Here is a 27,464-nt window from a genome sequence, read left to right on the forward strand (position 1 = left end):
AATGAAGGCCATGTCTCTGGACGCTGTCTTGGCACTTTTTTGTTGCTCTTCTTTCCTAATTAGACACGTTCCATCTCAACACTTTCCAATCCTGTCTTGCCTGGCACTTTCTCTTCTCCTAGGCTGTGGTCCATCCATCAACCTCCTGGTCCTATGCGATCACCTTCTGGGTTGCACACCTTTTGAGTGCCCATACGACTCCATGTCACTGGGAAACTGTTGGGCCCATTCACAGAATCACTGATTCAGGTGATTTATCTAAATGCATTTGCCTTGTTTGATCAAGTTTGGAAATTTAAGAACATTCCCTTGTGACCTTGTGTAATGTAGCATATTGCAACCGGTGGTTCAGCTAAGACATATCTAGATGCTTTGGAAGTCCATGAAAAGCAAACAACCCCTCCCCCCAAAATAGGCTGCTAGGAAGTCAAAGACTTGCATAGATTTCACAGTGTTTAAGATGTAACTGCCAGTCTTGGCGCCTCTGAAGTATGATGGTGGATGGCATAAACGTTCCTCAAGCCAGTTCCATCTACAAAAGAACTCCTCACTTTCGATGAGCCTTTACTACTCAAGGATCTCGACTGGCCTTCAGTTATGGGGCCTTTCCCTGTGCCTGCTAGAGCTGTTCTGAATCTATGTATTGATATTAACAATGATCTATCATTGCAAGCCCAGGTGGCAAAAGTATCCAAGACTTGCTTCTGGCAGCTAAAGATTTTGAGATCTCTCCTCCCTTTCACAGAGGACAAATTTCACACAACAGTAGTGAATTCCCTTATCCAATCTAAGCTGGATAATGGAAATACTCTATACTTATTCTCGACAGAATCGTTTTTTCAACCTCTACAGCTAGTACAGAGAGCTGCAGCCTTACGTATTATGAGCATGCCTACAGGTGCACATATGTCCTCTGTGTTACAGCAGCTTCACTGGCTTCCCATTCAGTCAGGTGACTTTTAAATTGATGGTAATTGTCAATAGAGTGCTTTACCAGCAAGCTTCAGATTTTCTGGCAAAACAATGTTCTATCCCTCGATCACATTGTGCTCCGATCGAACCATTAATCATTTATTACAGTATTGAAGACCCAAATTTGCAGGTTTGGCGACCTACTCTTTTCAGTAGCATCAGTGAAACCTTGGAATACCTTGCCAGTGTATCTTCATGCTCTTCAAATTTAGGAATCGTTTTTAACTGGAAAGAAGTTCTTTTTATTTGCTAGCACCAATAAGCTTCAGCATTTGTTCGATCTCTAAGTAAATATTATAGATGATAGACAAGCTCATGCCCTTCTTTAAATTCACGGTCGGCTTAACTCCCTCCCTCGCCTCCATGTGCTGATACTGTGATTCTTACAACTCTCATTGACTGCGCTGGGATCCATTTTACACTCAGTATTGAACATTGGAATATAGATTTCCTCTTGGCAACAAAAATGACATTTCTTTTTTCTCTTAACGGTATCGTTATATCCCTGTTGAAATTGTTTTTCCAGGAATGACCTGTCCTCCATAAGACATCCTGAAACAAGATGTCGGCAAAGCCAATAAGTCTGATGTTGTTCACCAGTCTTTGGGCTTGTCAATGTTTGCTTTGTCATGATTTTTACACAACTTTACTGTAGGGGAAGCTGCCTAGCTCTTGTGGATCTAAAACATCATTGGGTAAAGGCAAATTTTTTGGGGCCACGAAAAAACACATACTGATGTAATAGTCACTGTCACAACTGTGCTCCTTGTGAAAGGGCAGAATGCTGGCACTCACAGTGAAGTTAACCAATGGGTGAAAAGATCTGATCCATTGATCCATGCTGTATGGTATAGTGGGTGGAAGAAAATGCAAATGACACAAAAACAGACCGATGGATGAAGAGCACAGGCTGAAAGCTGCTATAAGTAAGTATATCATATATACAATTTTAGTACAATTAAAAGGCCTTGGCTCACGCCAGACCTAGAAATATATATGTATGCATTCCTACACTTCCTGCACTTTTGACGCCAGATCCATTTGGGTGCACGAAAGGAGCCGGGGTAAATGTGAAGTCTCAAGATGTAGTCTGTTGGTGCTTACCTAATTTAATCCTGACCTTTGAACCTCCTCAGAGAGTCTTACACTGCTCTAAAGGCAAAAGTCTGCACAACCTTTTGGTAAATACATGTGCACATTGTGAGTATAAATTGCATAAAAGTGTACTCTATGCACATGTACTGTGTGCGTATTACTCTTGCGTAGATTAGGCATGCGAAAATACTACTTTTTACAGACCTGGATAAAGGTTTGGGACTTAGCATCCATCTTTCCATCTTTAGGTTTTTATTCAACAAACAAATGCGTTCCAGACAGTTCCCTCTTGAGTCACTCTGACACTGGCTGGATTCCATGAATGACAATCAGAGGATCGCCAAATGGAAAGGTAAGACTGGGGCCAGGGCCTTCCTCCCAGAGACATGGAGCCGTATGGGTAACCTTCGTGTGAAGCCTGGGTCTCTTGTCCCCTGAAGGGCTAACAGGCCTCACCTCTAAGTAAGAAAGCTTCTTGGGAGACCAGCTCCTTCTGCTTCCCTTCCCTACACCCCGCAGCGGTGGTAAAGCTGGAACCTTGCCCTCTTCAACACAGCACACCGGGCCCCTTCCTTCTCACCTCGTGGGGGAGGACCGGCACGTTCTCATCTACGCTGGTGTGTGGATCTGGATATTTCACTCTTTTCGTGTCTGGCACAGCTCTTGCCTGTCACCTTACACCCTCTTTCTCCTCCCCAACCCCAGCTCCCATACCCTAAGCAACATACCAGTTGTTACACTTTTTGAGTAATGCACCCAGGAACTCTCCCACACTCAGTGGAACACCAAGCCCTTGTCCATTCTTAGGTTGGTGCACACAGCACTTTCCTAACTCTCACCCTGAGCAATACACACCCAGCACTTCAGCCCTTTCTCACAACGCTATCACCTCTCTCTGAGACCAGCTCGCCCAGTTCTTCCTTCTTTTCCTTTCTAACAAAGGTATTTTCTCCTGTCTGGATGCCATACCCTTTACTCCCCTCTCTCCCCGAATGCAACAACCCATGACTTCATCATTATTTGGGTTACTTTCCCCTCGCTGAGGGCCACTGTATGATTGGCTCCCCAGCACTTTCTCTATTCTCTGACTGACAAACCTGGCACTTCCCCAGTCTCAAACTGGCACAGAGCTTTCCCCTCTTTTAGAGTCCATCTACAATGCCTTCTTGTATGGCGCACAGGTGTTTTCACTTTCCTAGGTTGCTCACCTTCCTTCTTTATGATAACCACAAATGGATGTTTTCCTACCGGTTCTTCCTGTCGACCCCGTTCCTGCTAGGCACGTGGAGTAAGAAAGGCGCACATTCTTCTCTCCTCTTTGGTTAAAGACCTCCCCTGCTGCACTACAAACCTATCACGTGTCCCTCTCCTCTTAGGCGGCCTGCCCAGCACTATTTCTTATTCTCAGTCACACAACCTTACGTTTCCCCTCTGTCCCAACATGACCCATGTAGACCGGGTTTCTTGCTGCTCTTCTCCACATGTAGCGGTTTTTCTTCTACTACCTCACAACACGTCTAGCACTTTCCTCGCTCCTTCCGCACGACATACAGACTTGTCACACTTCACGTTCCCAACTCCTCCTGCACCTACAACCAGGTTGCTTCTTCTGTCGATAGGCAATCTAAAACTCTGCAATCCGCCAGACACAGCCAGCACATTCATTCTACACTCTTACTATCTGTTCCACGCTTGGCTTATTCCCAGACTGGTGAAGAGCATATATATATATATATATATATATATCTATATATATATATATATATATATATATATATATATATATATATATTTTATATTCAAATGCGTGGTACACTCTACCCATCTTGTCCTTTGGCCCACACTTCATCTGATGTGGCACAACTACTGGCCTTTTCTTATCTTCCACAGTGCTACACTCATGCCGTTTTCTCGTCTTGTATGGAGCATTTATCCTTTTCTGTTTTCCAGCACACGTGACCCTTCCTTTATCTTCTGAGTCACATTCACACCTCTCATTTCCCTCATGTTTAATGACACTTAGGCCCTTTAGTCAATATCTGTGGTGTAGCCAGTGCTTACTTTGAGAAAGAATGTGTGCCAGGGCGCACAGTTTTGTTCAGAAGTAACCCTGGGAGAAGTACTATGCTACGCTTGCGTAGTTTGTGAAGTTTGCGCTACTTTGCACTACGCGAATTGACCGTAGCACAGTGCAAACACGCATAGCATAGCGGTCATTTTTTGCTTGCTCGCGGGCCTCAACTTCAAGTTGGCGACCGCGTGCGAGCAAAATGACATACCGGTGAGACTTTTTCCTCATTCGCGGTCAGCAACATCAAGTTGCCAATCATTGAGAGTGGAAAATAAACCTCCAGGCGAGATTCTCAACGCGGGGAGGTAAAGTTTCTCATTGCGAGTGGTTGCGTATGCTGGCGACCGCCCGCGAGGAGAATCTACCAGTCCGCGTTGAGAAAGCTGCTGCTCGAGTAGAAATCTACTCGAGCGGCAGAAAACAACCGCTTGCACTGTGCAAGATGCGGTTTGCACTGATTGCACAATGCGGACAAGCATCCGGCACTGTGCAATCAGTGCGATCAGCATTTTGCAAAGTGCACAATGTAGTTCGCGTAGCTCGCGTAGTGCGAAGTGCACTTCGCTTAGTGCTACTGCGCGAACTACGCACAGGGTTATTCAGAAGCATGTGGCCTGCAATAACAAATGTCAGTGCGCCGCATACCAAAGCTGCATAGTCTTCACTCCACCTCAGGCCTCTTTCATTCACCACCAGACACTCCCTATCCCTTTATGTCATTCTTTCATGTTTGTTTTTATCCTAGCTATCTTTATACGGTCTGTTTTTTTGTCTTCCTCTGCCTTACGCCCTCTTATTCTGGGTCAAAGTCTGAAGAGAAAATAAAAGTGCTTGTCCTCAAAAATGAGTGTTGGTGGGCCCCACCAGCAACCTCCGGCTCAAATTAAGCATTGGGGTGTGGCATATCTTGCCCTATCCAGGTTCAGGACATCAGATGTTTCCCTTATCCTTTGCAGCATGTCTACACTTCGCATCTTTCTTCATCTTGTGACTGCACATAGATGAAAACACTTAGCCTCGTGCTTGCCTTCTGTGAAAACGTAACACCTTCCCCGCCTGTCCTTGAACCTCAAATAGCACCTTTACAATAAATCTGCAGCGTGCACTCTCGTTTAGAAATCTATCTGGTGGTGATATGAAGAGGGAGACGCCTGGTTTGCATGACCACCCTCACTCAGTACTGCCAAGAGTGAGGTATTTACAGTGACGGAATGTCTTCTTGCATTAAAAAAAAATGGAGTTAAGATATGCGCGCCATTTTGTGTTATGCTATCGCATACTTTAGTGAACTTAGTAAGAGGATTATTGAACGTTTCTACCATCTTAGGTCCAACAGGGCATGAGATGTTGAATTAGCACAGAAGGTACTGGATATTTGGGATCTCCCTTGACTGACTGCAGTCCTTTCAAAAGGGCTGGGGATTCACCTGTGAATCTCTTCTCGGTTTTGAGCCTCGTAGGGAAAAAATACAAACAGGTCTTTCAGGCGCCTGCCTGGTCAGCCAGAGGGAATCCTGACTCGTCTATTTGGAGACTAGCATATAAACTACAGGGTCAAGACCAGTGGGGGGCAAATCTCATAATACATTTAATGGCATCCCTTGTGGAATCCAAATTTGTGAAAGTCCCAAGCTGCGTGGTATCAGTAAGCATCAATGGTTGGATAAACCATAATTTCACGCAGCACTGCCCAATTCTGCAGCCAGAGTTCATTTGGTGTACTGCGTGAAAGGGAGAGTTCAGAGTAGTGCCATACCTACTGAGATATGGCTTTGTAGCTCTTTCTACTGGCACACTTAAAGCTGCCTTGTGCCAAGGCCCACACCTTTGCATCATCGAGCGCATGATGTCTAGCATCGGTTTTATACAGGTATTGTCCCAGTAAAAAAATACCCTTCCAAGTTTGTGTGTGTGTTGGATAGCTCTGTGTGTGTGGACTGTACAGCACACAGGCCCATTTGGAAAAGTTTGGAGAAGAGAAGCCTGTTATGTAACATTAAAAAAAAGTCTGCTTCGAAGAGGCATGACATTGGATGCAAATCCCTGTAAAATCCACACTGGAGTGAGAATGCATTTCCTGCGTGGATGCGGTCCACATTCTCAAAACTCCTTTGTATTCTGGCCTCTATCTTCAACATCACATTGTAAAATGAACAACTTGCTGCTGCAATCTGTCTTGACCTGTGTCTTGTGAATCTACTCTAGGATTCACTATATCTAGTCTCTTCGCCTCTCAGTAAAAGCCCTGCTCCTTCCCCATTTCACATTTTTAAGACTCTGAAACGTGACCGTCTTCCTTGGCTCTCTACTCTGCTCTGACAATCCTCTTCCTTTTGCTCAGCCTGGCAGCGAATTAAAGTTCAGTGGTGCGTTCTTGTACCGGCAGTGGGGCACTGCATCATGGCCGTGGCTTTCAAACAGGACCCCAGACCAGCCAACAGGCGGTAAAGTGCAATCATGGTAGACCTGGCTCGGTTTGAGCTTCTGAGTCCGGAGCGAATGGCCTTTGCCAGAGAGATGTGCCACCCAATCGCTGCTTGTTCAGCGTCTGAATCGTGATCAGCTTGAAAAGTGGGAATGATTTTCTGAACATTGTTGATATGATGCAGAATTCTTAATGGTGTTAAAATATCAACATGAAGTCGTGCTTGACCTGGCGTCAAGTGGAGGTTGCCACTCCGAAGTAGACTGTATCCCACCCACAGAGTCCATCAGTTCACAGGTAGCGCAACTGGAGCCAGGTAAGTGATACAAATGTGGTCCGAAGTATTGTAATGGATGTCATATTTTGACTGCCCCTAGGTAGCCACAATCCCCAATTAACACCCCTCCCATGCCCCTGAATATACCTCCCAAAACATTCTAAGAGTTATTACTCAGAAAGAAAAGAGATTTGTCTGCTAACAAATATTGCTTTGCTGCCACATACATAAATATATATTATACAGATACTTGGGGGCTATTAAACAGAGTAGTAAATGCCCAGAGTAAAGTGCATAGAAAGGACACCCCAAGACAACAGGCCCCATAGCTAGCTGTCAAGGGTTGCACCATGCAGGGTGAGAACTCCAAATGTTGATGAACAGTCTGCAACCCCGTTGCCAGGTTTCCACCGACGGGCTCATGCACCTGGCCCAGTGGTCGGGGTGTCACTGGAATGGTATCACCTTCATTCCCACTAAGATGCCACTACTTAGCTGCCCCTCTTTTCCAGATGCCCTACAGCTACCACAGGGCCATCTCCTTCTTCGCTATTCTGTAGAACCACCCTCATCTCTGCTTCTCCTTTCTTTGAGGCCGTGCACATCCGACCGCTCCCAGTCCATGACAGTTAACACCAGCTGGAGGCCTGCTTAATGTTAAATCTTTATATCTTTTCTAAGAGAGGGACCTTGTGGCCACTCTTTGATTCTGTCCTCTGCATCATTGCCAAGGTCAGCGCTGGACCATATTATCATCCCCATATTGAAGCAGCCTCTTTAGGAGCATCTCTCCATTGGCTTCTTACAAGCTCCTCCCCTTGTGATTTTCCTCTCTAGCCACACCCATTTTTCTCGAGGAGTCTCCTTATTTCCTATATCCAGATACAAAGCAGAACACTAGAAAGTGGTATCCTGTTTTTTGTGTCACAACAAGTTCACCCTCAGAAAAGTGTCAATTTACAGATGGACTCTTTCAAGATTTACTTCTCGTCAAATTAAAACATACTGATCAATTGGCACATCAGATGGAATTTGAAAAACAGCAACATCCCCTTGCCAAGCAGCAGAGGTAGGCACATGCTTGTAAGCATGATCATATGACGTCACCGCAGTCCCTCTGGCCGCCTGGGGAAGATGTGCATGTTTTGGTGAATCCTTTGGGTGAGCCTACAGTAATGAGGTGCTTGAAGGACCCTTTCACTGGACACTCCTTACTGTTTGTAGACCCCTTTCATGAGTGTTTGGGGTACCCAATAATAGACTCCCCTGCGGGGTGTTAAATATACCCTTTCATGAAGTAACTATGTGTGGTTTGAGGATCATCTCCTCAGGGTTCTGAAATGTACAGAATTCTTTTTTAACCAGGCCTTGCTTGCTATCTGGGAACCCTACCATATTTTTTGATTGGGGTTCTTGTATGAGGCATGCAGGGACTCTCCTGGGATCCTTTCGTGAGGCATCCCTCTTTGCTGATGCATCTAAACCAGTGTTGGGCTGGTCTTTTGGGCAGTGAGGCACTGCCAGTTGGGCTATCTTGAAACGGCCAGTGTGTGGGCCTGAAGGATATTTTAAACTACCTAGAATATGACTCTGGCCATAGCCAAGTGTCAAGAGGAACACACGTGTTGGGATCGTGGTCGTGAGGTACGTTCTCAAAGCTCTGCTATAAAAGAATCATGTGCGGCTTTTGGAGGCAATGCACCCAATGAGACACCTTAGTCACGTTCTAATTTTCTTAAGTGAACCTCATCCAAAGATGAGGTATCAACAGTAAGAAGAAGAAGAAGAGGGGTGGAAGTGGGAGAGGATAAAGACTGAAAAAGAGGATGAAGGGAAACTAAATGGAAGGGATACCACAGAACTTGAAATTATCCCAATGTCTCACAGCAGCTGGCCACTCTTCCAGGCTTTATCCAAAACATTGCTAGGGCAGTCTTCAGGCATGTCTGTATACACCACAGGAGAGGAAGCAGACCCTGCTGAACTCATATTTAATCGTTTCTTTTGGCTCAATCCTTCACTGGAAAATGTAACCATTTTGGGGAGGCACTGTCACTACTGTAAAATTACACGGTATCATTGTCTTATGTGTGATAAGCAGGAAAGTTGGCATCCGTGGTGAGGAAAGAGCAGAAGCGAAGTTGTTTTAGCACAGACATGTTTCCTGTTTGTGAAATAAAAAATATACCAACTGTCTCAAAAACAATTTTTTTTAATAACAGAAGCTCTGCTTTGAGGGCTTCAGTAGCGAGCGTCCCACTATTTTAGTTGTGTCGTGTGTAGTGTGTGTCTGTCTTCTTTCTTTTTGTCAGTTTCTGTGCTACTTGGTTTTGTGTCCAGTCTCCAAGTGCCCACTCCCTTCTTTCCCCACCTCCTGCAGTGCAGAAGAAGGTTGGTCTCTGGCACAGTTGGTGCTCATGAGGCACACAATATGGGAGTTGAGCGGAGTAGGAGCGACGTTCGGTGGGGAGTACAAAAGAGGCACTTTGCCAAGTTCAACATCTTTTCACTCCCCTCGCCAAAGAAAGTTCATTAAAAGACTTCTGCAAGGTTGCATTTATTAAACTCTAAAGTCCTTCTTCGCCTGTAGTCATAAAGTGTCTTCATGTTGGGTTCCTTGTCTTCCTTGGACTGACACACTCAGATCCTGCTAAATTCAGACGTTTCCCTTTGCCATTCCATAGCTCTGCTGATGTTGAAAGAGTGGAGGGATGGGGCAAAGTGGGATTTCATCACAAGATCCGGGGTGCCGACCTGTCATTAGTGATGGTCCTGCGCAGCCGTACCCCACGACGGATGGCCACTAGCATATCTTCTGCAGGTGGCTCTTCAGCTGTTGGGTCAGTTGACATTGGTGGGGTTGGAGTGGCCCCAGGAGCAGAAAGTGCAGTGGAGTAGGGAAACTGCCCTTCCCCAAGGGCATGGGCGCTGGCCACCAACTCGCCAATCTTCTCCACCAAGCTATGCCGGTTAGCTGCCAGCTGCTGATCCTCCTCATCTGTCGAATGGTGTGGCCCGCTAGCATATACAGACATCTCCATCGCATTACTGCCCCAGGCTGTGTTGGGCAGGCTTAACCTCTTGGGTGATGCCTTGGTAAAATCCAGGCTGCTAGGAGACCCCTCATCAGTGTAGAATACACACTCTTCGCTACCCACTCGAGTGGGTCCAGTGTAGCCTGGAGAGTCTGGCACGGTGGGGGTCTTGACAGGGACAATTGGTGGCCGAATTGGAATTGGGCCTGCATTTGATAACGTACGTCGAACTGAAGGCTTGGTCGATGGTGTGCGGCGGATAGTAGCCACGCCAGGGGTCGAGCTGCTGGTAGCCCCTGGCAAAGAACCTCCAGTTGGTAGTCCAGCAGTAGAGGCGGGGCGCTTGGTTTGGATCATGCGCCTGTAGTTCTGAGCAATGTTGCTGTTGCGAGGGATGGTAGAAGACTTGTCAAACTCCACCTGCCCATCACCATCTGCATCTCCATTCACAGAGTAACAGTCATAATCGGAGCCTGGGTGGGAAAAGAGAGATTATGTTATGTTTCATAGAATAAAAGGAAACTCTCACAGGCTACACAGAAACCACATTGGACATCAAAGAATCTCACAAACTTTCTTTTACACCAATCAGAGAGCAGATAAATATGCATGGCAGACCTGCTGTGAGGAATGAACATTAATGCTTGTAGGCATGCCTTCTTTTAAAGAACTATTAATTCCAAATGGAAGAGGTACACGGGTCACAAGGGTAACTTCTCAGTGAATGCTGGAATATACAATCTTTGTTCTCTGAATTATGTTGGATACAGAATAACAACATTGTCCACAATGAAAGCAGGGAATTAATTTTTTATTCTCAAACTGCAAACTAGAAAGCCAATGAGGAAATTCTCAGCGAATACCAGAATTAGTTGTTTTTATCGTCCGGCTGTTGATGGACATGAGGTTTGGTGGGAGCAAGCATAATGTAACTCTCACTAAATGCTAGGAGTTCTAGTCAGAACGTTGAACAAACGCAGGGATCGAAGACTACGAGACAGTGCAGCTGTTTGATTTTTTTACTTACGATTTCTTGTGGACATTCTGAAAACTTCCCTGGGAATGCATTCCGCCCATTGTTTCCCAATGGCTTTGTGGTTTGTAACTCACTTTTTCTTGCTTTCTATTTGCTGGCTTTATTTGCTTTGCTTTATGCTGTGCAGCATTAGTTTGTCCCTCCTGTGAGAATGCCCTGATGACTGTATCCTTTCGAGAACTCACTTTTCTGGAAACAGGGCTTTAAATCTTGTTCTTATTTTGTCACATTTGCTGTGCATCCAAAGTCAGAGCTCAAATGTAAGGCTCTGCATTCCTAGGGAACTTGGTGTCTACATTTCTTTCGCTGACTTCAAAGTAGGGGAATGTATGTGACAATCCATCCTGTTAAGTACCCATGTGAAAAAACAGGCTGTGAGATGTTATTTTCCACCACACAAAAAGTTAGGTTTGCTAGAGGGTGGGCTAAGTGTGGAGGATGGTAACACAAGAGGAGATAAGAAAAAATGCAAAAAGAGCCAATTTTATTCCTGGTTTTAATTAATGATCATCACGTGGCAGAAGGTTTGAAATGATTAAGAGCAAACATAATTTGTATTCAAGGTACACATATAGAGGGAGCAAGGAGAGATCTTTTGGAAGCTCTGGGATATGCTTTGCTGGCTTCTGTTACTCAGAGAACTACCACAAGCGGGTGGCAATCTTGGCATGTAGAGATGTCTGTAAATTGGAACGTAAACTTTCAACAAATATGGTAGATAGGTCTTAGTTGAGTGTCAGCATGCTGGTGTAGTGGGTACGATCTGCTTCATTTATGTATCTAATCTAGACGATCCGTCAGTACTGGATCACATAAATCTCAAATTGGCTTCTTGGGATACTTCTGTAATATTGTGTGGAGGTCTGAACATACACATAGATAGTGATCCAGGTGTGCCAGCAGCTGGATATTATGTGGGAAAGAAGTCGCTGGTCTTTTGAGCAGGGCAGCAACTCAAAATGAATCAAGGGTTGGTGGATATCTGTAAAAGGTTATAAACCTCAGATCAAGACTATACCTTTTTTCGGCTCCGCTTAAGAAGCATGTCAGATTGACTAAAATTGAGGAGGTTAAAAAATAATCCAGAGGGATAAAGATACCCTGATAACTGAAATTCCATCTTTGGCTGGCAAAGGGCGTACACATACTAGGTCATTTAAAGGGGGCTGTTGTCTAATGCCAACTATGTTAATCATATGAATAAATGCATTCCTATCTTCATGGAGGTCAACAGACGTAGTGCTCCTGATGAAGTGGTTTGGGATACATTGAAAGCTAGCATAAGTGGAGGGTGAGACCCTTAGTTTTAGCCTAAATAGACAGAGGGCTTTGTCTCAGCTACTAAGCAACAAATGTAAAGACTTAATCGACATGGAGGCACAGCTTGTTGAAGCAGCTGCAAAAGGGGCTGAACTGCAGGAGATACTCCATAGGGTAACGTTGTTCAAATCTATTATTAGGTAAGGCAGTTGTAAAATATTTAGCACACAGGGCTGAGTGCTATGAATAAAGTGAAAGGGTGGGAAATCTTTTGGCACTCCGGTCAAGGTAAAAGGTAGTGGGTGAGGATATACATGAGATAAGAGATAAGGGGGGTCAAGTGGTTACCAGTCCGTATGCAATTTTGGGAGTGTTCAGGGAATTTTATTGGGAGCTGTATCCAGCAGAGGAGGTCCTCTCTGAGGTTCAAATGTCTCATTTCTTTAACCCTATTATTGGATGTAGGTTAAATGCAGAGGATCAGGCTGCCCTACATGACCACTTTGAATCAGAAGAAATTAAAGAGGCACTTAATGCATTACCATCTGGAAAGGCGGTGGGCCCAGATAACATTCCACTGGAATTTTATAAAGTTTTTTACTCTGTCTTAGAGGTGGATTTGGGCAATGTTCTTATGGAAGTACAAGGGGGGCATCAGGCTCTAGCTTCTTGGGTATCCACGAATATGGTGGTATTTAAGAAGGGGAAGTTACTACTGGAATCTGGGTCTTATAGACCTATATCATTGGTAAATAGCGATGCTAAGTTATATGCCAAGATATTGGCCTCCCAGTTAAGTCAGTTTATTGGGAAATTGGTCTCTTCGTGGCAACTCGGTTTTATGCTTGGTAGAGGCACCAAAGATCACACTAAATGAGCAATTGCCCTGTTTGATAGGTCAAGAGTAGCAGGTGATCCCATGCCTCTGATAATTCTTAATGCCGAAAAAGCTTTTGATCAAGTGCAATGGGATTACCGTGGGCCACACTCAGACAGAATACACTTGGCCAGTGCTTTATTATTGCTGTTCAAGTACTCTAGGAATCCAAAAGCAAGATTGCAAATAATGAGGGGGGTAGGGAGTCAGAGGCCTTGCAAATAACGAGAGGAACAAGGCAGGGATGCTTGTGCCCACCCCTCTTGTTTGCTCTATACATCAATCCATGAGAAGAAGACTGTGGGCGATTGTTTTAATCACCCCAATAGTATTTCATGATATTAATACAAAGATACTTGCAAATGCAGATGACATTGCAGTGGTGACACCATGATTCAGAAGGGACATTCAGAGAAATCGAAAGTGAGGCCTTAAGGTTTGGCAAATTATCTGCCTATGATTTGAATAAGAGTAAGATTTATATAGTAATCAACGACTAGATTCAACTAGAGGGCCATCGCATAGTCAACCATGCAGTTTATCTGGGGAATAACATTACAGCTAAAGTCAAATAGACAGTCAAATTAAATCCGGCTCCAGTTCTACAGAAAGTTCAAAGTGATATTCAGGCAAATGGATAATTTGCACTTAACAATGTAAGTAAAATGCTGTTCTTGCCCAACATTCTATAATTCTTTAGGGCTATCTGTAGGAAAGTGCCCCCTTTTGTAATGGTCTCCCCCACTTGTTGCCTGGTATTTGATGTGATTTTGATTGGTAGTGCACTGGGTTCCTGCTAACCAGACCCAGAGTGCCTGATCTCTTTCCCAAAACTGTACAATTGTTTCCCAAATTGGCAAAACCTTTAGCACCCTCTGTAAATCCCTAGTAAATGGTACCCCTGGTGCCTAGGACAAGGAGGCTTGGTGCATCTAACGAGTGTCAGTCTGTCAAATCAAATGTTAGGCAAGCCCCACCTCCCTCAGGCCTGCACTGGCTTTGGGACCCGCCTCAGCCTCTATTATGCAGTGGGCCCTAGGCAAAGGTTGACTGCTACAGGCAGAATGTAAACAGTACACTTTAATTAATTTACTTTACTCACAATAATAGGGGGTCGGGCCATATCATAAGTGGTGCAATGGCCACAAACCCTGATGGAGGCACCGCCCCTGGCGGTAGAGGAGATGCCCTCCATCTATTAACTGTCAATAGGGGTGGAGGCCAATGCATGCTTCTTAAGGATGGTTGAGCCAAGCAATTTCAAAAAAGAAACTTTTAAGACAGTCCACGCTACATTCAAGATCTGGGAACAGGTTAAAAAGATCAGTATTGGGTGTTAGTTATTATACTCTTCTTTGGCGATCCCAGATGTTCCCAGTCATTTTTCATGATCAACATTGTACTAAGTAAGAAGCGTTTGGAGTTGAGAAGCTTGGAGATGCTTTTGTTTAAAGTCAGTTAAAATCTTTTGAGGAGTTACAATCATAATATGGGTTAGAACAAAGGGATTTTAAAATAAAAGGGCTAGACGAACTGTTGGGGCAGAGAAGTTGCTCTTAGTGGAGCATTTATGCGGCCTAGAGGGTGTAAGATGAGAAACGTTTATGAGTGTTTAATCGGGTATATGCCAGATGACCTTGAAAAGCAATCAGAGAACTGGGAGTGAAGGTCGGAGATTAAGGGTGAACGTTTTTGGGAATCACTGAAACTGGGGCAATCCGTGTTGTAGTTAGCTGGGTGCAGGCTCAGCATTATAAGACACTGTGCAATCGTTACCACACTCCAGCCAGAACAGCAGGCTGGGGGAGGAATACAGGATCAAGGTGCCAGCTTTGTGGCAGCCAGGAGGCAGATCTTGGGCATATGTTTTGTAATTGCCCAGTGCTGGATTCTCTCAAGCTAGGGATAACCAGGGTCTTTTGGGCCTTAAGGCCCGGGTCGTCCCTTGTCTCCCCGTCTCATGCTTTTAGGGGTAGATAATAACACAGGGGGTTCCAAATTTATTATTTTGTTTTTGTGGCCATGGTGGTAGCCCGAATCCGTATTGCTACAGCCTGGTTCAATCCAGATCCTCCCACTTATCAGTGGCCGTCGAGTTTACTCTCAATATTCCATCTGAAGAGTATTCTGCCCTAACGCGAGGGCCAGAAGGGTAGGGAGAGGGGGAGCTCATAGTTAGGGCCCCATTGTGGGATAATTACAAGCAAGGAATTCCTAGCCTCCAGGCAGTCCATAACAAAATGCCAGATAGACACCCAGTTAAAAGCCTTTTTCTTTTCTGGGAAGCTGTTTATATTATAGTATTATTTTGTCAGGAAACTGTGAAATGAATTTTAAGCAGTGATCTGTATTTAATGAATTTCGAAACCACATTAACTGAATGAAATATATGTAATTCATTATCTCATTTTATTGCTTTTTGAAATTAAATAATGCTCCTCTTGTGGAAAAAAATAAAAATTGTTTTAAAAAAATGAACTGTGCTGATATTTCAGAATAAATCAGAATTAGGAAAGTAGGAATTAAGCTTTTTTGTAATTCTGAAGTGTGGTGGAAACAAATATTAAATATTTTAATAAGAGCAAAACCCATCAGTACCGTAGGTGATGACATTTTCACATATCGTCTGTGCGCAGTAAAACTGTATATCGGTCCAAATGTAATGGCCAGCCCACTGTACCCTAATCTACCACACTCCACTCTACCCAATCTACCACACTCCACTCTACCCCAACTACCACACTCCACTCTACCCCAATCCAATCTACTGCACTGTACTCAAATCTACACCACGTCACATCAATGTACAACCACATCCCCATCAATCTACCTCACTCCAATCTAGACCAATCCACTCCATTCCAACTTACTCCACTCCATCCCACTATACCCCACTGCACCCCTCTAATCTACTCCACCCCACCCCACCCTAATCTTCCTCACACCACTCCACCCCACTTCACTCCAATATACCTCACTCCATTCCAATCTACCCTACTTTAATTCACCCAATATACTCCACTCCAATCTACCACACCCACTCCAATCTACCCTTTTGACTACACTCTAACCCACTAATATTTTCCTCAATCTACCCACTCCAGTCTACCACAATATACCTCGCTCCTTTCTACCCCAATCTACCTGATGTACCCCACACCTATTTATTACACTCCAATCTACCCCAATCTACTCACCAACTCCACTCAAATCTACCCCATTCCACCCACTCCACTCCAATCCACCTCGCCTCACTCCAATCTACCCCACTCCCATTTACCCACTCCACCCAACATCACTCCAATCTACCCCACTTAACTCCATTCTACCCCACTCCACTCCAATCTACTGCACTATATTCCAGTACAAGCTATCCCGATCTACCCCAATCCAGTCTATCTCACAGTACCCCAATCTCCCCCACTACAACCTACCCCATTCAACTCTACACCATTGTACCCCACTCCACTCTAAACCAATCTTCCCTACTCTACTCTATTCCAATATATCCCATTCCCCTCAACCCCAATCTTCCCCACGACAATCTACCCCACTCATGCAACTAACATTCAGCCATGCTGAATAGCAGCCACACTGGTGTACAACATGGCTAAAACACATTAGCAAAGCCAATAGCTCTCACATAGACAAGACCTTTTGACTTTGCCATTGCCTGTTTAGAATGCTGTGGCATAGAAGTAGAATTATGTAGTCAACCTCTATTAATGAAGCCACTTGTAGAACTTTTTTATTTTTTGTTTGAGAAAAATAAACAGGATTTTGTATATAACTCCAGCGTCTTTGACGGGCAACATTCTCATAATGTTCTGTATCTACTACAAGCACATATTAGGATATAAGTTAGTATAGTCCTGCCATAGATATATTGAATCAAAGTGAATTTAGTTATAAAAATTCAGTGGATCCAGATTTCCCTGAACTTGAGATTTCTTTCTGAGAGTTATAGTAACGGTTTGTTACTGAAGTCGTGTAACATTGATCCCTATACTAGGTTTAAATCTGCTTTCAACTTTATTCCTCGATTTTCGTATGCTTGAGAGATTTTGTGAAGCTGTGAGTCAATTGGGCGTTTGAATTCACTTATCTAATATATTGTAGCTTGAGTTTGTGAAGTTTAACTGTAGCATATGAAATCTAATAATAGTACTATAACATTGCAATTCATATTTAGTTGACATAACCTGCAATTGATTGACTTAAAGTATGCTCTGCATCATCTTCCTTGTGAAAAGTTGTTTAATAAGTATGCTCCCTTTGCCAGCAATAGATCATTTGTAAGTGATTTTCTCTTGCAATGTCATATGCAGATATGCAACCCTGATGTTTCGCTTGTCTGCCATAATTATGCGTGATATTGCATACTTGTTAAAAATTTGAACCCTGACATCTGTTTACTGTTCAACTGATAAAAAATGTAAGTGCATTAGTCATATCTAAAATAAATGTAATATTATGTCAAGAATACCATTTTTCTAGTAATTTACCTGAATACTGACAATGTTTTCTTCTCCCTGGAACAATAGCTATATCAGAGAATAAATTAGGAAACCAATCATTATCCTATAGCGAGGGACTAATGGAAGGTCCAGTAACTAACTTTAGGGATCTTCATAACTAAAATGATGTCATACCACATACACAAGTATGTCTGGATTGCCTTCAAATTCAGTTTCATGTAGACTACGGTCGCCATTTTGTCCTTTAAGCAGCAACCTAACGAGACAACGGTCAATGAGAAGAGTTGTGTCGAGAAAGAATATTCACAAAAAGAAAAGAAGGTATGCACTTTTTTCAGTCAAGGAAGAGAAACCCTACATATCTATAGTGAGAATATCCTGCAGAATATTCATAATATACATGATCATTTACTGATCACTTTAAGTGCTATAACTTTGTTTGGTTAAAAGTGATGAGGGAACAAATGTTGGTGATGTCCATTCTGAGGATCGGAAAACAATTCTTTCAGCAATGCTAAAGAAATGTAACCTATGGCAAATCCCCAGAGTGGGTAATGCGGGTCCCTCTCATCTACCTATGGGACTGTCTCTCTACTGGCCTTCCCAAGGTACGATAAATGTGGCTACAAAGGCAAGGTGTCGACTTCCACCACTGTGGAAGTCGAGATAGCAGAGATGGGGATTAGAGCAACATAGAAAGATATCCAGAATGAATGCCCCCCCCCCCCCGAGGATAGAAGCACAAGGCGCTCACTACTGAGGAAAAGGGTCCGAGCTTCAATACCAAGTAGAGGAACAAGGTGATATTCTTTTGTTATATACCAATCATAATCATGTACAAAAGGTGCTGACCCCAAGTATTTGTCCTGAGGAATGAGTGAGACACGACAAGGCTGTCTGAAACATAGCAAAGCATACAGACATTGAGAGACTAGAGTTATGGGCAATTGTTTTTAGCCTTGAGGAAGAGGGTCTCGATAAGGTTTCATTCATTTCCTCTCACACTAATTATTTTGTGGGTACCTATAAGGTATGAAGATAGGGTGAAGCCAGTGAATGCAGCTAAACTCATACAGAGAGGATAGGAAAGTCTGGGGGGAAAAGAAAAAAGTAACAAGCATTTGCAAAACCAATGGGTCCCGCCTAAGCAAGAGCCATTGGCGTCGCTAATAAGTTTTAGCCATGTTGCACATCAGCATGGCTTCTGTTCAGCATGGCTAAATGTTAGTGGGGTAAAGAAGAGTGGAGTGGAGTGTTGCAAAGTGGAGTAGAGTGGAGTGTTATGGAATAGTGTCAAGTGCAGTAGACTTGAGTGGCGTAGAGTGTTAGAGTGCAGTAGAGTGTTGTGGAGTGGCATAGTGTTGTGAAGTGGTGTAGAGCAGGGTGGAGTGGCGTAGAGGGTGTTGCATAGCGTGGAATTGAGTGTCATAGAGCAGAGTAGAATGGCGTGGCACATAGTAGATTGCCGCAGAGTGGAGTCGCATGGAGCGAAGTAGTGTAGGAGAGTGCAATGGCATAGAGTGGAGTCGAGTGGCATAGAGTTGAGCGGCGTGGCATAAAGTGGCGTGGAGTAGTGTGTTGCAGAATAGAATGGAGTAGAGTGGTATGGAGTGGCATAGAGGGAGCTTCATAGAACGTCTGAGAGTGGAGTAGTGTTGAATAGTGGCATAAAGTAGAGTGCAGTAAATAGTCATAGAGTTTAATGGAATAGAGAGTCATAGAGTGGAGTATAGCAGAGTGTAGTGTCGTACAGTAGCCTAGAGTGAAGTGGAATAAAGTACAATTATGCAGAATAGATTGGAAGAGAGTGCATTAGTTTTGAGTAAAGTGGTGTTGACTACATTGACGTAGATTGAAGTGTCTTAGAGTATAGTGGAGTAGAGTGCAGTAGCATAGAATACAATGGCGTAGATTGTTTCAGGGTATAGTGCAGATATGTAAAGTAGAGTTGCATACAGTGCAGTGTTGTAGGGCAGAGTGGAGTAGAGTGCAGTGGCATGCAATGCAGTGGTGCAGAATAGATTGAATTGGAGTAGAGTGATGCAGAGTGCAGTGACTTAGAGTGCAGTAGAGTGGCGTAGAGTTTAGTACTGCAGAGTACAGTGCCATGGAATTGAGTAAAACGTTGAGGAGTAGAATGGTGCAGAGTAGAGTATATTATTTCAGAGTAGAATGAAGTAGCATGGAGTAGATTGTTTCTGAGTATAGTGAAGTGGTGTAAAGTAGATTGTTTCAGAGTAGAATGAATTGGTGATGATTAAATCCAATACTATCCTCTGGAGGGGAAGGTTTTGTTGGGTAGTACTGAGGATCAGGGATGTCTGGCACATTGTTTGGTGGAAAAGTATATGCATCGTCATCCTTGGGATATTCTGGATTGACATCCTCATCTAAAGGGTATGTATGTGGCTCTGGTACGTCATCCCCCCCACCTAAATCATACTCCTTGTCAGTGTGGTGTGATGATGCAGGAGATTGAACAGCAGAAGTTATAGGTTCAATGTTAGCAGGGATAGGAGAGGAAGAAGGTGAAGGAGAGGAAGGGTGCATTGGAGAAGTTGCACAATCCTTCTTTTTGGCAGGAACCACAAGTGGAAGGGGTGTGTCTGCTGGTCTTTTCTTATAAGGAATTGCTTCCAGATGTCCTGTTTTTGGATTAATGTGGACTTTTTTCTGTCTAGGATCTGGTTTAAACTGTTCTTCCTCTTCTATAATCTTCTTCGGCGTCGATTTTTTCGGTGCCGATAGGGGTTGCTTAGTGTTCTTTGCCTTAGGAGGAGTGATTGAGTCCTGTGGCAATTTCTTCGGTGCCGAAGGAATTTTAGGCTTGTTTGTATCAGGCCTTGGAGTCTTTGGTACCGATATTGGAGATTTTGGCGTGGAGACAGGTTTCGTTGGGCCTGCGGCGCCGGAATCTAGCTTCCCTTCCTTATTTTTGGAACCGGAGGGTTTTGGAGTCAAAGCCTTTGGGTCCGGTACGGTTCCTGGCTTCGGCACCGATGTGTCTTTTGGTTCGGGTGCCGAAGCGTCTTTGGGCACAGAAGGGCGTTTTGGCTTCGGTGTCGAAGAGTCCTTCGTTGTTGAAGGATGTTTCGGTGCCAATGGAGGAGGTGGAATTGGCACATGTGGTTTTTTCGGCACTGAGGCACCGGAAGGCGTAGTCTTTTTCCTCGGAGCCGAGCCCGAAGGCGGAGCGTCGAAGGGTAAATTTCGGTCTCGACTGTGCCCCATGGGCGGAGTGCTGACTGCTGCCTTTGGCTTGGGTAGTGTATGTTGTGCAGGGGCAGAGGTACTCACGGGTGTCGAGATGGAATCGAATCATCCGAGTCCTCTGCTCCCGATATGATCTGGAGATCAGGCGAGTCTTCCTCGGCGACGAGTGGAGCCTCGTCCTCGGAGATGTCTTCGAGTGGATCTTCGTCCTCGGAGACGTCTTCTTCGACGATCTCCTCCTCAAAGATGGCCTCCGGTGCTGGCGCTGATCTCCTCATCTCGTGTCGACGGGCCCTCCGATCCCGAATGGTCTTCTTCGATCGGAAGGAGGCACAGGCTGTGCAGGTCGACTCGTTGTGTTCTGGGGAGAGACAGAGGTTGCAAACCTTGTGATGGTTGCTATGAGGGAATTTTGCTCGACATACCAGGCATCTCTTGAATGGAGTTCTGTCCATGAGGTGTAGCCCGTACGGCGCCGATAGGCCCAACGGCCCGCGTCGACGCACCGGAATGTAGCTGGTGATGTCGAAAAGTCTATTCAATGTCGGAAAAAAGTTTATCTAAAGATTCACGCTGAAAATGCAGAAAAAGTATTTTCTAGCCGGAGTGGAAAACTTTCATCCGAACCCAGTGGCGGAAAAAAACTATCTGAGGATGGACTCGATGACCATGCACAGTATTGTCCAAGGGAGGAGTCACCTATCTCATGACTACAAAGACTTCTTCCAAGAAGACAACAACCTGCAATCATCCGAGCCCAACACTAGGTGGCGATCTATTGCTAAGTTTACAATCGCAGCTCATATGCCTCGAACACAATGTTTTGACATAGGCAGAATGTTTTAAGGCTGTAGTATAAATAATAAAGTAGTTGCCAGATTCCTGCTTGTAGTTTTCTGGAAAGCAGAAATCTGTGTGTTCTAGGTTTTTATGGCACAGTGCTACTGCAGGTGTTGCACATACTGAGGCTATTGCTCATTAGGTGTAGTTGTGTAGGCTACACCTTTTGGCTTGGCAATGAGTGTTATTATTAAAGGGTTTGGGTACTCACTAACTGTAAACAGAAAGATCATTAAACATTCACTAGAGGGTCAGAGTAAGCAAAAGCCATCAGTGTTTTGATAGAAGAACCTCAACGTGAATATTTGCTGCCACAGAAAATGTGTGCACCTCCCCACTGCAGGCCTGTTTTAAGGGGTATGTTACAGCCTCATAAACTGGAGAACAGATCGGGCACGAGTGGGCTCCTGGGGGTTAGGGGGGTAATCTGTATTCCTCTTGCTTTCCTAGAAAATCTCTCACTTTGAAATCACAGAAATAAAATTAAACACCAAACTTCTTCAGAAGAAGGCGCCTGACATTTGACCTTTGTGTTTAATTGCACTGAAAATATGACCAGATAAGAACAAGATTTAAAGGCCTGTTTATAGAAAGTGAGATCTCTGAAGGATTCAGTAAACAAGGTTTGGGCAAGGGAAGAGACGAACTCAAGCTGGACAGCCTAAAACAAACAAAGCCAGCAAATAGAAAGCAAGGAAATGTGAGTTATAAACTACAAAGCCAATGACAAGCAACAAGCAGAATGCATTCCTAGGCCACCTTTCTGAATGTCCCCAAGATGTCTTTAGCAAATCTGACAGCTGTGCTGTCTGGTAGGCTGGCACCTAAAAACTACACCACGCAATCCCATCATAACATGTCAATGCAAGATCTGCCAGAAGATTCCCTTTCGAAATGCTTGACCTCAAAGAAGTTAATGGCTTCAGTTGCTACCTTGTCTCCTTACGCTTCTTCGGTGTGTGGGAGGAAGTATGACTTCTCCTTCCGGAGGAATCAGGTCAGTCCTTTTCAAAGATTATGTTAAAAGTAGTGGCACAAAACACCCACACGATGCATACTTATCCACATTGCTAAACACATAATCTTAATGGGGTTGGGGGGACAGACACGTTCCGATGCTGCACCACAACGGCATAAAAAGAAAGGTGCCATGAGGCGACCACTGTTGCTGGTTGGGTTTACCATTCCAAGATGGCAGATGCCACATACATCACAAAAAATGGGTGAGGAGGGCAACGGAGGAGCGAAGGGAAAAGCAGCACATGAGAGAGAGAGCAACAGCATTATAGCGAGGTAGAAGCAGAGAGAGAGAGAGAGAGGTGAAAAATACATTCAACCTCATGGAGTGCTTAACCAAAAAAAACGTAGTCACCAAAAGTGAGCAGCAGAAGAATACAAATCATCCAATCAAAAGGATGGTAATGAGGCTAAGCTCCTGGGAGGGAGAAACAGTAGAAGAGGAGGGCAGGCCACTGAATAAGGAGTGGAAGAAATGTGGTTATTAGTTGAGGGCGTAAGTACACACCTCATATGAAAATCACAATCCTTGTTAGGGTGACCTTTGAAAGTTACTAAATCAACCTGAGCTCAACAACCTGATATTTATGGCACAGGACAGACAGACTTAACTTTGAGTCAATGTGTAAAGGATTTATGCAGAACTAAAACAGTAATAAAGTCAAAATGCAAAACAATAAAAATTCCAAAACGAATGAGAAGATAGAATACAATTTAATAAACAAAATGACACCAAATTGAGAAAAACCCAATAAAGGGAACAGGAGATATGAATTTAGTAGACACAGCGCCAAGGAGCACAAAGCCCCAATGATAGTCAGTGGTCGCAGTAGAGCAGGAACTAGGCGCAATCTGACAGCGCTACCTTGATTCTTGGTTCCGGAGCCAGCGCAATTTTAGCGCATCCTTGATCTATGAACATTCTCTCTTACTGTGGTTACCTTTTTCTCCGCAATGACCTTTCTTTCCCGTTATCTTCGCTCCAGTTTCTAGTCTACCACCTTTTTTTTCCTACTGCTTTAGCTTCCAATTTTCTGGCATGGTTGTTTACTTACTCTTTGCCTCGGTTTCCTTTGCTTTCCTTTCTTGCCTACTAAGTACTCCTCTTTAGATCCTTGTCTATTGTGGCTGTGTAATAAAAGTTCTTAAACCTTGCTGCTGTTGCATTACATGTTCCCTTGTGCTTGCCAGGATTTGTGGGCACCGTTGACAACCTTGGTGGTGTTGTTTGCCCACTTTGAGTACTGTCTTTTTTATTGTTATTTTTCTTGTGTTTTAACAACTCGGTTACATTTTTTAGATATGCAGTCACACATTTGGTCATGTCGATTTAGACTATAAGCTGACAACATGATCACTCACATTTATATAAGGCACTAAACAATATGACGAATCATCGGTACTCAACATGTGTATATAAATTGTCTACAGTGGAAAACATTGTGAAAACCAATAACATGTGAAAGAAAAATTAAGCTAATATATTACTATGTAAGGCTCATTCTATTGTTTGCTCGTTTTTGGCATGCTCCCATCTGAGGGAAGGCAACCCAAACTCACAGCCCCACCCAAAGGAGGATCGTGGGGTGGGGAGGGGTATGTTGGGGATGGGGAGGAGAGGCAAGGAGGACTCCCCCTCATCGACTGTCCTCCAGCCCCCGCGCGCATCCTGCCCAGCTTCAATCACAAACACAGCCACATGTTCCATCTAGAATTCTGCAGGGCGGTTCCTATGCATTCCTTCATTGTTGTTGTTTTTCTCTCATCTGACTAGTTTTGCCAGCTCTCCTTCCCTACCCCCATATGTTTTATATAATCTTATCACAGCCACTTCTATTTTGTGTTAATGGCCCATGACCTACTATTAACAACTTTATAGTGATCTTATTGTGACATTTTTGATTGTTAATGCATTATGTCTGATGTTTTTCACTGCACTATTGTCCGTGGCCTCATATTGCTATCATAACAGCTCTTCACCTGTTTACCTATCCCCCTTTTATCTTTTTTTCTCCTTTTTTTAACCCCTATGCTAACAATTGGACTGTCTATGGCAGGCCATACAAAAACTGTATGAAGAATTTAACGCACTACTAATCTCATACACATACTACATGTCCTGTTAAATCTTCGATCTGCCCCTCATATGCTTTTTATGTTTTTTACTTTTGATGTTTCGAACTAGCAGCAGTTATTATAGGTCTTATATGTTTCTTACCCCTATAGTTATCTTCCACTGCCAATCTTCCTATGAGCTCCTTTTGTGTATCTGTGCTATGATTGTCTGATTCGCTGGACTGTTTTTAACAATGCATCCAACTTGAGAATATGTGCAGCTTGATGACCCAATACTTTTGGTCCTGAACCTAGCGATCCTCACCTTACGTAGCTTTGCGGGGATTGATTTTTGCTTTGCTGGGGATATTTCAACATAGCTTTAATACTGCTCCCCCCATGTGTAGCGGTGATGTGATTGTTTGTTTCGCTGGACTTTAATCTGCTCACTTCCTTCATACTTTACCTAACTCATATTCTCTTGACTCTGGCCCCTTTCTCTCATATCATCTCACATTCCCTTTCATTGTTCTTTTCCTCTGCCGAATCCTCCCCTTACCCTTTCCCAACATCGCATCCTTCCTCTCCTCCCTTTCCAAGTTCTCTTCCCTCCATAGCCTCTACCCACGGCCCTCCCTTGACTACTCACGTGACTATCTGACTCTCCTCTCTCCTACATGCTCCTTTGCCTAACATGTCTCCTCTCAATATCCCTCCCAGGACCTTTCTCTATCTAAACATGGTCCCAACTCCTGGTGCATTCCGTACCCCCCAATCTTTCTAAACACGCTAGAAAAAAACCTCAAACACAACTTCCTCACTCGAAATCCTGAAACACTTATTGTTGACAACTACTACAGCCCTACCGGCAAAAGCTGAGAGTTGTGCTCCTGAGGCGGAAGCCGGGAGCGAGGCACTATTTTTTAAAATTGTTATCACAGATTTCTTGTGTTTTTAAGAATTTGACTGTCACAGAATACTTGTGTTTTTAAATTCACTTACTTGGGGAAACTAGTTGTCAGACGCAGCGGAGCCAGCGTTGACGCAGCACGCTGGTCGCCAATACCCCTTCGCGCCCTCTCACCACGAGCAGAGGCCACGCCCCTTTCTAGGCCACGCCCCTTCGACCCACAACCCCGGAGCAGTATAAATCATGTGCATATTTCGATCGCGCAGCGGACGAGCGCAGCGGGGGCGACGTTTGCGCGCCGAAGGCGCGCCTAAGGCAAGCCCGTCTGCGCCCGTCCGCGACCGACCGGGGCCAGGGGCCACCCCCCCTGCTCATCCAACATGCCAGCCCATCACCTACCACCCACAGCTCCTACACCAATTAAACCAGACAGTTAGTTCACCCTGCCTACACACGTGGGACCCGGCTATCCAGCACCCCGCTCGTAATCAGTGTGGATTTCATTTTACCCACAGTACAAAGAAACCCACATCAATTCTGATGTTACTGCTCAACTGCCGCTCACTCCCCAAACACTCCACGGAAATCGCTTTATTGTTGGAGGAGAAGAGCCCAGATGTTCTTTTCGCCACAGAAACGTGGCTTCAGGAACACTCTGAACCTGATCTGGTTCAAGCGCTCCCACCCGGTTATCAACTACTTCGCCTAGACCGTAAAAAGGGTATTGGCGGTGGCCTGGCAGTAATCCATAAATCAGATTACGTTGTTACTAGCACCCCTATAAACTTTCCGGACTGTGAATGCCTTCCGTTTTTTATCAAATTCAGCGCCACACATACCTTCTCGGGTATACTTATATATCGTCCGCCAGGACCACAAGGACAGTTTCTTTCGGATCTCGCCTCAATAGCGGCAAATCTTGCAGTCAGCTCTGCCAACTTTACTATCTTAGGCGATCTCAACATCCACCTAGACGACCCAAATGACTCTATAGCCAGAGAACTTTCCTCTAGCCTAATCGCCCTCGAATTACACCAACGCGTTACTGGGCCCACCCACCAAAAAGGACACCTTTTAGACCCGGTCTTTAGCAACTGCAAAAACCTCCATGTTGGAATTCCCTCCCCCCTTCCTTGGTCTGACCACTTCCTCATCCCACTCACCTGGACCCTGCCCCTTCACCTCCTCCCCAAACCCCCGACAACTCAACGCTCCCGCAACTGGTCCAAACTCCCTTTAACTGAGTGGCAGGATCTCCTTCAAGGCACTAAACCCATTAACACCTCCGCTCCCACTCTAGACAATGAGAACTACAACAACTGGATCAGCAGTGCCCTAGACACAGTACTACCACTAAAAAACTCCCATCCTAAAAGGGGCAATCCTACAGCCCCGTGGTATACGAGTGATCTACGTGAGGCCAAACGTGTCTGTAAACGACTCGAGAGGAAGTGGCGCCTCAGTTACCTTCCAGCAGACAAAGCAAGCTATCGAACGGCAATCAAAAACTACAAAGCAAATATCCATCTAGCTCAGGCTAAATACTTTGAACTCAAGATCGAGAAGGCAGCCTCCAAACCTAGGGAGATTTATCAGATAGCAAAATCCCTTTTGCAACTTCCTGAGGCCCCAAAACATCACAATAACACTCAGACCCACTGCGAGGAAATAGCTGAGTATTTCCACCAAAAGATAGAAACCATCAACTCCTCTTTTCCCCCCACCGTTACCCTGATCTCAGACTCCGTCAACATAGACCACATGACGGCTCCCTCCTGCGTTCTCAATAGCTTTCCCCCACTAGAACTTACCAAACTGGAAAAACTCATGAGCCAGATTAAATCTGGATCACCCATCGACCCAGCTCCTCCCAGCGCTCTCACCCAGATAACCCATCTCATCT

General features: G+C 44.5%; 1 protein-coding gene across 5 annotated transcripts in view; it reads right to left on the minus strand.

Annotated features, from left to right (window-relative positions):
* Nucleotides 1-8,814: 8,814 nt before the first annotated feature.
* The window catches only part of MTSS2 (MTSS I-BAR domain containing 2), a 350,756-nt gene continuing 332,106 nt past the window's right edge, over nt 8,815-27,464 (minus strand). For 3 of the 5 annotated variants that reach the window (XM_078671278.1, XM_078671279.1, XM_078671277.1), the window contains exon 14: nt 9,139-10,348. In XM_078671278.1, the coding sequence (XP_078527404.1) occupies nt 9,573-10,348 (776 nt within the window). In that variant the 3' untranslated portion in view covers nt 9,139-9,572. Of the gene's footprint in view, nt 10,349-27,464 lie in introns of all 5 variants that reach the window. The other 2 variants (XM_078671281.1, XM_078671280.1) reach the window with 2 other exon arrangements.

The sequence above is a fragment of the Lissotriton helveticus genome, chromosome 12 (assembly GCF_964261635.1).
Source record: "Lissotriton helveticus chromosome 12, aLisHel1.1, whole genome shotgun sequence".
Lineage (NCBI taxonomy): Eukaryota > Metazoa > Chordata > Amphibia > Caudata > Salamandridae > Lissotriton > Lissotriton helveticus.